This window comes from Furipterus horrens, unplaced genomic scaffold (assembly GCF_987537825.1).
Source record: "Furipterus horrens unplaced genomic scaffold, mFurHor1.1.pri manual_scaffold_6, whole genome shotgun sequence".
NCBI classification, from domain to species: domain Eukaryota; kingdom Metazoa; phylum Chordata; class Mammalia; order Chiroptera; family Furipteridae; genus Furipterus; species Furipterus horrens.
In genome coordinates this window covers 25,887,720-25,897,884 of record NW_028327176.1, presented here as the reverse complement: position 1 = coordinate 25,897,884, position 10,165 = coordinate 25,887,720, and the positions used below count along the sequence as shown (strand labels likewise).

Genomic DNA, 10,165 nt, shown 5'->3' with positions numbered 1-10,165 from the left:
AAGAAAACAATAGACCCATACTTTTTTTCTTTTATGGAATATTCATTATAGACTGTTTGATAAGCTTCTTATTGAGTGACTCAGTATACACACACACACACACACACACACACACACACACAGAATGCACTTTTAGTTTAAAACTTCATATAAAGCTATTCCCAGCATGGTGTACTTTATGCCAATTGCTGTTGGCATTTTATGCTTTTATTTTATTATTTTTCAAACTGGCTACTGATGTCCTTAGCATTTTACTTCCAAAACTTTCCACCAGGTACCAATTTGACTTCCATTTCTTTGTTCTGCTTTAATAATGCTGGGTTTATGTTTTAAATAGTTTCAACTATAAAGAAGGAACTGGATATTTTAGCAGTTGGGAATCTCTCTGTGAAAGGAATCATGTGCTTTCTGTCTAGCAGTTTTGTTCCATAAGAAAATTATTACCTTCCCCTTCTCACGTCACTCCCATCTCCCTCTCTGTTCCCAATTAGGCTGGAAAACAAGTTGATAAGGTTATCATTGTATTCTTTCTAGGGGAATAGAATGTTCCCCATGCATAATGGAAAACTGATGAACTTGATATACCTGTTGTACCTTTTCAGTGTAGGTGTGGAAAGAATTTCTGTAGACGTAAGTCTTCACCTTTAGGAGATTCCAAGTTTGGATAACCTGAATTTATTTCTGTTGAATGTAACATTTAGAGTCAGTATTGTACTTTTTATAGCTTTGCAAGTAAGAATAAATTGGGTTATTTAATTGTCAGCTTTAACTTGACACATGAACATAATAAATTCAGCATCAGCAAGGTCACTTTTGAAGTAACAAACACAAGATGGTGTTTCTGAAGTCCCCCAAAGTAGCCATGAAAAGAAGCACTTATTAGTTATCTCACAATGGATTAAATATAGTAAGTTTGGGCCTTGAAGAAATCAGAACACAGTAAAGTAAAAGATTCAGTAGTAATCAGAGTGTGGCATTTGGACAACAGACACACATTGGGCCCTATTGCCGAAGCGTTGTTGTTTACAAGGGAGATATTACAGAAACGACTTTGAGCATTTGGCTAGTGATCCCTCTTGTGGGTTTAGAATATATGTACGTTTGAGAAAATGCTAATAAGTAAAAGTGAAACATGACTAAATCATACTTCTTCGTTGGACTTGAGACCTCACATACCCCAGCCCATCCATCTCTATCCAGATTAGACCCAAAATCCTATGGCTTGGAGAGGCCACTTAGTTATGTTTGAGTATCCAACAGTGGCTATTCTCAGGAAACTTTTTTCTTACATCTAACCTGCATTTTCCAGTTATGCATAAGCAGAAAGAAGTACCAACAGGTCACACTCTAATGGGACAGTCCTTCCTGTAACTGAAGGACTGATTAAATTCATCTGCAAAGGACATGTCATTTTTTTTTTTTTTAATGATTTAATGTGTTTTATTGATTAAATTATTACATTTGTGCCAATTTCCCTTCCCTCTGCTCCCCTCCACCCGGTGGCCCCCCTCCCTCCAGTTGTCCCCCCCTTTTAGATTATGTCCATTAGTTGTGCATACAGTTCCTCCCAATCTCTCTCCGTCTATTCCATTCCCTCCTACCTTGATCCCCAATTCCTATATCATCTCCCTCCCTTTCCCCACTCCCCCTCCCTGTTGACCTCCCCCCAATATGCTTCCCGTACCCACAGTTCCTCTTTCCCTCTCGTTGCCTATTTAGTTTGCCTTTGTTTCATCTCCCTAGCTTCTGTTTTTTTTTTTAAACCAGTCCCTTTAACATCTCATATAACAGTGGTTTGGATCTAATGAACTCTTTCAGTTTTATTTTGTCCTGGAAACACTTTCTCTGTCCTTCTATTCTGAATGACAATTTCGCTGGATAGAGTATTCGTGGTTGTAGGTTTTGGATTTTCATTACTTTGAATATTTCTTGCCAGTCTCTTCTTGCCTGTAGGGTTTCCCTTGAGAAGTCAGCTGATAGTCTAATTGGGACCCCTTTGTACATAATTCTTTTCTTCTCTCTTGCTGCTTTTAAGATTCTCTCTTTATCTTTAATTTTTGACATTTTGATTATAATGTGTCTTGGAGTGGTTCTCCCTGGGTCCAGTCTCTTGGGAACTCTCCTTGCTTCCTGGACCTGCAGGTCTATTCCCTTTCCCAAGTCTGGGAAGTTCTCCTTTATTATATTTTCACTCAATTTTTCAAGTTCTAGTTCATCTTCCTCATTCTCTGGCAAACCAATGATTCTTATGTTGGGCCTTTTATAGCTGTCCCAGAGGTTTCTGATCCTTTCGTTGTTGCTTCCTATTTCCTCTCGCTGCATTGGTTGACTGCTTGTTCCTTCTCCATATTCCAGTTTGTTGAAATGAACTCTGGATTCCTCACCTTCTGTCTCGTATGTGGTTTTGTTCCTTTCGTTATGAAAGTTTTTCGCTTCTTTCATATCTTTTTCCTGCTCTTTTGTGAATTCTGTAAGCCACCTGATAACAATGGCCCAGAACTGAGCCTCTGACAGGTTTCTTATCTGTTCATTTGTCAAGTTCTCTATCTGCTGCCTGGTGAGTTGTGTTACCGGTATTTCTAAAGTTGCCTGCCTCATTTTGACAGATGCTTTTTGTTTTCTTGGGCTGGCTGTGGGGGCAGTGCCTGTGTACGCGTCACAAATTAGCGACCGGCGCCTGCTTGTCCGCGACCTATTTCGCAGCCCTGTGGCGCTTTCTTTGGGGGCGGGGGTCCAAGATGGATTCACACAGTTATTCAGGTAGGAGACCGGGATCCGTCCTCCCGCCCCCCTGGGCCTCACTGTTCAAGGCGATGCGGCGGCCGCTCTCCCCAGCTCCGGAGTCGCGCACCGCCAGGGACTTGGCCACCGGGACTCCTCGCCGGGGTCGCGCACCGCCAGGGACTTGGCCACCGGGACTCCTCGCCGGGGTCGCACTGCCAGGGGCTTGCGTAGCCGCTCTCCCCAGCTCCGGAGTCGCGCACCGCCAGGGGCTTGGCCACCAGGACTCCTTGCCGCCCGCCGCTCCGGGTGCGACCGCAAACAGCACTGCCCACTTTAACTCTTACCTGCCCAAATGGCACCGTTGGTTTATAACTTCATATGTTGGACTTCCGTGTAGTTTTATTTTCTGGAATTTCTAGTTATCCTTTGTTTTGAAGTAGTTGTATTCCTCTATAGTTGAAGAGGGAGACCTAGCGTGTCCGTCTAAGCCTCCATCTTGGCCGGAAGTCCCAGGACATGTCATTTGAAAAGGTAAAATACTTGCTTTCCACTCCTTTTCTGCTATCAAGAGAAGAAGCTGTGTAGAAATATTCAGTTTTGATATGTATGCTATGTTTCACATTGTTTTAGAAGTTTCACTTTGATGATGGAAATTCCCCCCTGCCCTCCAGTGGTACAGTGTGAATTAATATTTTATTTTTTTATTGACTCTTGCTGAAGGAATTTCAATATTTTTTCCCAAGGTGGTTATTTGAACTAGATAACATACCAGATATTTTTGTGAAGATGATAATCATTAACTGCAGTGCTTGAGTAAAAATTTGCTGTTGTCTTTATGCTTGCTTTTCTGAAATAATTTTCTATTAAATTTTTAAATTCCATAATATCAACACTGCTTAAAGGTCATATTATTAAAAAATGTTTTAATGTATTGCCTGATAGGACCAGATCATGAAAAAAATGACACAACAGTCTTTTGAAATATATGTAAATTGTATTTCATAATCCTATATAATGGTAAAGTGAATCGATTTAGTCAAAATGACACTGCATTAGCTTAGATTGAATCCCATTTTGTAAATTTTAGCAATTCATTTTGTTACTAGGGGAATTGTCTGTCAGGGACTTTGACTTAATATTTGTTCAGCCAACGAAGTGAAGGGCCCTGGCATGCGATCAGATTATTACAATGCAATGTGAGTAATGTCCCCAGAGCATTGGATGCATAGGAGAAGGAGTTGCTAATATAATAAGTCATTCCCCCTCCCAAATTTCTACTGATGTATCCATAATAAAAGTGAGTCAGCAAATACTACCAGAGAAACTTGCTTGATACAAAAATGAAATACTTTGAAGTCTCAAGTTTAAATTATAAAATTCATTTGTATTTACAGTCTACAATACTTCATAATATGTCCGTCCCATGCACAAAACAATAGGTCTCTGCTTTTGTACTCCTATCGTACCTCTTTAGAATCTTTAAGGTACTTTTACATTGAAGATGAATATACTCTTAATATTTACCATTGAACTCAATAGTGTATTTAAATGATTTTAATTAGTTGACATTGTAGTAAGTAAAAATTACTGTGAAGACATTTATAGCTTACTTCAATTCCCAGAAAGTCATATTCTTAAGGGTAATAGTCTATCACAGGAACAAAATTTGACGTCTCTCCCCAACCCTGAATTTCGTTCCTTTAAATAGTAACTTCTTTAGCATACTCATTTTTATAATGCCACTAGTAGATTCTAATTTCTTGTTTACAGAATTTTAAGGGAGCGGACCCTTGATTCTCTTCTGCTTAGTTGCTGATTCCTGCCCATTTATTCTAATACCCATCCCCTCCAAATTTGAACACATTGTTAAGCTGAAAGAGATGTTTCTCCAAGACTCATTAGTAATGGCTCTTATTCCATTGTGTATTTGAATTTTTGAATCTCTGCTTTGGTTTTTGGTGCTACCTTCTCCGCATATTGAAATACTTCCTCTGTGTATATACTCACAATTTGAGCAATCATTTCTCTGTTCTTATTTTTTAATATTATGCACCTCAAATGTTAATATTTTCCTGATAGATTTATTAATCTGTTCTCTTCAACATTCAATCGATTGATCATATAAACTGCTAAACATTAGCACATTTTATATTTTTATTTGTAATTTTCCATCAGATGCTGTTTGCAAAGGTTCAATGTCTTGAGTCTTTCACTTCCCTCTTTCTGCTGCCTCCTAAATGTCACCCTTGACTTCTCCATTTCTCTCACCCACATCTAATACATCACTAAGTGCTACTTGTGCTGCTTCTTTCCAATAAGTCTCCTAGTTTCCTTTGCAGAAAACCCTCCAAGGACTTCTCATTGGCCTTTCTATAATGCCTAAATGCTTTAATGTGACTAGCTTTGTCTTCAGTCTCATCAGTTATTTTACCTTGCTCTCTCTACTCTAGCTTTATGAGATTTCTGCTAGTTCCTCACACACATGTGAGTTTATCTTCTCCCTCTTTACCAGGCAAATTCCTACTCACCTTTCTGGGCTCATCTTCACTTTTGTGAGAAGGCTTTCCTTATTACTGGAACAGATGAGGAGTCCTACTCTGTTTCTCTAGGTCTGTAAACTTCCCTTATCAAAACACCCTTGGCCCTTTCTTGTTACTTATTATTTTGTCACCTCCCCCAATATAGCACCTCTGCTCACCTAGTTACCACTGTACCTCCATGTAATAGGGGAACAGTGCAATTTTTTGAAAGGGAATGTTAGTCAAGAGACTCAATTGCTCAGTGAAAGGCTGGGCTGTATAGCATGGTGTTCTGCAGAATAAGCCTGGTTTCAAATGTCAACTCAGCCACTTACAAACTGTAACCATGAGCAAGTTACCATACTCTTTGTTCCTGACTTCCCCATCTATAATGAGATAGTGGCTGTAAACCTCCCTCATGGGTTTGTTATTAGGATTAAGTGAGTTTATATATCAGTTTTAGAATGGGCTTGCATGACACACTGTTGGCACTATGTAAGGTGGTTGTTGTTGTTTTATTAATGAGAGACCATTTCTCCCCTTAATCCCTTGTTTAGTGCTCTCAGGAGCTGAAACCATGTCTCTCTCTAATTTGCTGATCAGACTCAAGTTCTCTTTTCCATCCAGATGGCGTCCTTCCTAGGGCCCTGCACAGCTGATGTTCTTAGTGCACCTCAGGGGCATGTGCTTCCCATTACCTTTACAACTGTTAATATTTTGAATGATTTATTGTTGACTCAACTTTTATATCTCTTACATTCAATTTGATGAGATAATCTAGAAAGTTAAAATCGTACATTCTTACTCTAAATTAAAAATATTGTAATTTGAGCTGCCTGAGGGGGAGAAAATGTACTCCATTTGCTATGCAGATGTTTAAAGAGGGGAATGATGACCATGGTTTTGTAAGTCATATTCTTTCTAATTTATTTAGGTATTACTTTTGTTGGGGGGAAATAAAGGGATATATAATCTCTGAAGTCAACATCAAGATTTCTCCCTCTTCAGCTCCATCTTTTTTTTTTTCTTTTATAGTTTAATGTATTTTAATAGCAAACTTACAGGAACAGCACAGAAGACAGACAACATTAAAAACATGTACTTGCATGTAGGACAACTCAGTTAGAAAAGTATAGCGAATGGATGGAATCTACTGTATGATAAAAATGCTACAAACACCATTTAGTTGCCATCAATAAGAAATTTACTTGTTTAAAAAAAATCCAAATGCTGGCATTGTCCAGAAAAATTTAACAGGTTTATTTATATTGTTATAAGGTTGAACTGCTGAAACTTGTTCACTGAAACATCTTTACTTGAATTAATGCTTTATGTCCCCGCATTTATATTAAAAAAATTCACACACAAATGAAAATGGAAAAACTGCCAATACCTGATTTCTGTCCCCTATTTTCCACTTGCAATCATATACTTAGGTACCTTTTGACCCCATGGAAAAAAAAAATCTAACGTTCAGAACTACCAATAACAAGAAGAAGAGAATTTTTTTTTTTTAAAGAATGAAATGTTTCCCATCATAGTGGACTCTTAAGCACGTTCTCCACGTATGCGGCATGCTAGCTGGATGTCTTTTGGCATAATTGTTACACGTTTGGCATGGATAGCACACAGGTTGGTGTCTTCAAAAAGGCCAACCAGATAGGCTTCACTTGCCTCCTGCAAAGCACCAATAGCTGCACTCTGGAAGCGCAGATCTGTTTTGAAGTCCTGAGCAATTTCTCGCACCAGACGCTGGAAGGGAAGTTTGCGAATCAGAAGTTCAGTGGACTTCTGATAACGTCTAATTTCACGGAGTGCCACAGTACCAGGCCTGTAACGATGAGGTTTCTTCACCCCTCCAGTAGAGGGCGCACTCTTGCGAGCGGCTTTGGTAGCCAGTTGCTTCCTCGGTGCTTTACCACCGGTGGATTTGCAGGCAGTCTGCTTTGTACGAGCCATGGTAGAGAGATCTCTTTAGTTACCCCCCTTTTCCTTCGGCTGGAGCTCTGTGAGCTGAAGGAGGCGCTGGCGTTAGAGAGCGACGGCGGCTGCGAACACTTTCAGCTCCATCTTTAACAGGGAATCCTAAAAATAAATTTAATAACAAGATAAAAGCAATACTTTTAATTTAAAAATACAGAAATCATTAACTCTAATTTTGTATTCCTGTGGTGATATATCAAAGAGAATGGAACTTTTGCAAATATTCCCAACATGAATGTTGATGAGAAAATGTTGATACAATTAAATGGGTAACTTTAATGCAGAAAGTTTCATTTTCTGCAGTTCCAGTTGATTGACTACACAGTTTACAGCAGGTGATAGAATGCATTCATTCATTCATTGAGTATTTATTGAATACCTATTGTGTGCTAGGCAATGAAGATAAGTAGACTCAATAATAAAAAGAAAATCTTGAGCTGCTGAGAGGTTTACAGGACAGATTAATATATGAGCAGACAAAATTCAGTCTTATAAGGTCTATAATATGGGTATACAAATGAAGCTGTTGGAACTCATAGGGAATCATTGATCTTGAAGAGTTAAGGAATGGTGTATGAATAAATGAGACAATGTTTAAAGCCTGGGAGTGATGTGATCTGATTTTCATTTTAGAAAGTTCACTTTAACTGCCACCTGGGGAAGAGCTTGGAGAGCAGCGAGGAGAGGAAAGGAAACTAGTCACGTGGCTGGTATTTACTAATAATAGCTCACACTTAATGAGTGCTTACTATGTGCCAGGCATGTTCCCTAAGCACTTTGAATATATTAATTCATTTAATCTTCACAGTAGTCTTATGAGGTGGGTTACCCGTTTCTTTTTATCATCCACGAATATAGAAAAGATAGAGAGATTAAGTTTTGGGTTGGTCAAAAAGTCTATATGGTTTTCTCCATAAAATAAAAGATGTATTTTTCATTTTCATCAATAACTTTATTGATTTGGATATTTTGAGTATGTTGGCTATCTGCTGCATGGTATAACATTGATTCTTCTCAATTAATGTCTTCTTTGTTTAAATTTTTTTTAATTAAATTTTTAACAAAGGTTACTTTATTTTATTTTATTTATCTGTTTTTAGAGAGAGGGGAAATGAGAAAGAGAGGGAGAGAAACATCAATGTGCGGTTGCCTCTTATGCGCCCCCAACTGGGACCTGGCGTGCAACCTAGTCATGTGCTCTGACTGGGAATCGAACCAGCGACACTTGTTTTGCATACCGACGCTCAATCCACTGAGCCACAGCAGCCAGGTCAATTAATATCTTGATTTGATTGCTATCAACTTCAACTGGTCTACCAATTGCAGAGCATCGTTCAGCGAGAAATCTCTAGCACTAAACTTCGAAAACCACTTATGACATGTTTGATCAGTCACAGCTCCTTCTCTATAGACTGCACAATTTTTTTTCATTTCAGTTGCATTTTTACCTTTCTTGAAATAACAAAACATAATATACTGAAAATGTTGCTTATTTTCTTCCATCTTTAATATTAAAATGGCTACACAAAAATTTACCAATTTTGAGTTTTTTTAATGCATGCTGATATGACAGCTGTCACAATACAATGTAATAAAATTGTTTCAAATTAAGTCAAAGGCAACTAAGTGCTAGTAGAGCCATCTAACAGACAAAACCAAACTAACGTTTTTGCCAGCCCAGTAGTTGCTCAAGGTTGTACAAGCTGGTCAGTCTGGCTCCAGAATCCATGCTTTCAACCATTATGATATGTAGCTGCCTCACGATGTAACCCAGAAGAGAGAGAGGAATGATGTGAAAGAAGTGGCATTGGGGCTGTTGAGAGGACGCTTTGAAAGATACTAAGGAGATAGAATCTTAGGACTTGGTGCTTGATTAGATTGGAAGGCTAATGGAAAGAAAAGTGCATTAGACTCTTAAGTTTTTGGCTTGGAAGCTAGGTGGGTGGAAATGCCATTGATTGAAATGGAGATTCCAATAATGGGGCTAGTTTTGTTGAAAAAAATATTCCCTGTGCGCTAAGTTTGGAATATCCTAGTGGAGATATACAGAACGGTGTTGGAAACATGATGTGGAGCTTGATATCTTGGTTGGAGGTATTTGAGAATTATTGTCATATATATGCATACACACACATGTACTATATATATGAGTATATGTAATGGTTAAAGTAATTGAAATGGGGTGAGGTCATACTAGGAAAGGTTTTAAATAAAGTGAGAGCTGAAGAAGAGAACCCTGGAAAACTGATATTTAAGAGAAAGGCAGAGGAGAAGATTCCACAAGGATACTGAGAAGGATGGAATAGAAAATAGAAGGAACATGAAGAAAGCAGCCACAAAAACAAAAGGAGTTTTAAGAAGAAACAAATGGTCAGAGGTATCAAGAGGTACAAAGGATTTAATCTGAAGTCAGAAAATTCTGCAATGATTTAGCAATGAAGCTAGTTGATAACTTTGGTTCAGAAGAGTTTCAATAGTGATTGTAGAAGTCCTCAAAATGCACTAGACTGAAAAATAAATGACAATTGAGGATGTAAAGACAGTGTCTTATGAAAGTGATTTGCTACCCCAGAGAACCAGACAGGATTATATACCTGCTGGGAATGAGCAGGAATCCTCCAGTGAGATTTTGGGGTACTAACATTTCTTTCCCATCAACATATCACTGGTATGTGAAATTCTACCATTGATATTGCATGACTTTGAGCTAATGACACTGGGAAGGGATAAGAAAGTTAAGCTTCAATTAGTTATTAACCCTTACATGAAGATGTGTTTATTACGTCTTTTCCTGAAGTGGTAAGCCAAGAGCAGTTTCCTACAGATAACTTATGATTGAATTTGGTGGTGGAGGAAGCATAGAATGGGGGTGGGGGGTTGGGGGTGTGGAAAGCAGTTGGAATCTATTGCATGGAAGGTGTTTCTGAACAGATGAGTCC

At 38.5% G+C, this 10,165-nt stretch overlaps 1 protein-coding gene across 1 annotated transcript; it reads right to left on the bottom strand.

The window, feature by feature from the left end:
- Positions 1 to 6,776: 6,776 nt before the first annotated feature.
- Positions 6,777 to 7,295, bottom strand: LOC150005868 (histone H3.3A-like). The gene has a single exon (XM_090280229.1). It carries the CDS (start codon positions 7,200 to 7,202, stop codon positions 6,792 to 6,794), a length of 411 nt encoding a protein of 136 aa, XP_090136355.1. The 5' UTR covers positions 7,203 to 7,295; the 3' UTR covers positions 6,777 to 6,791.
- Between the last annotated feature and the right edge of the window lie 2,870 nt (positions 7,296 to 10,165).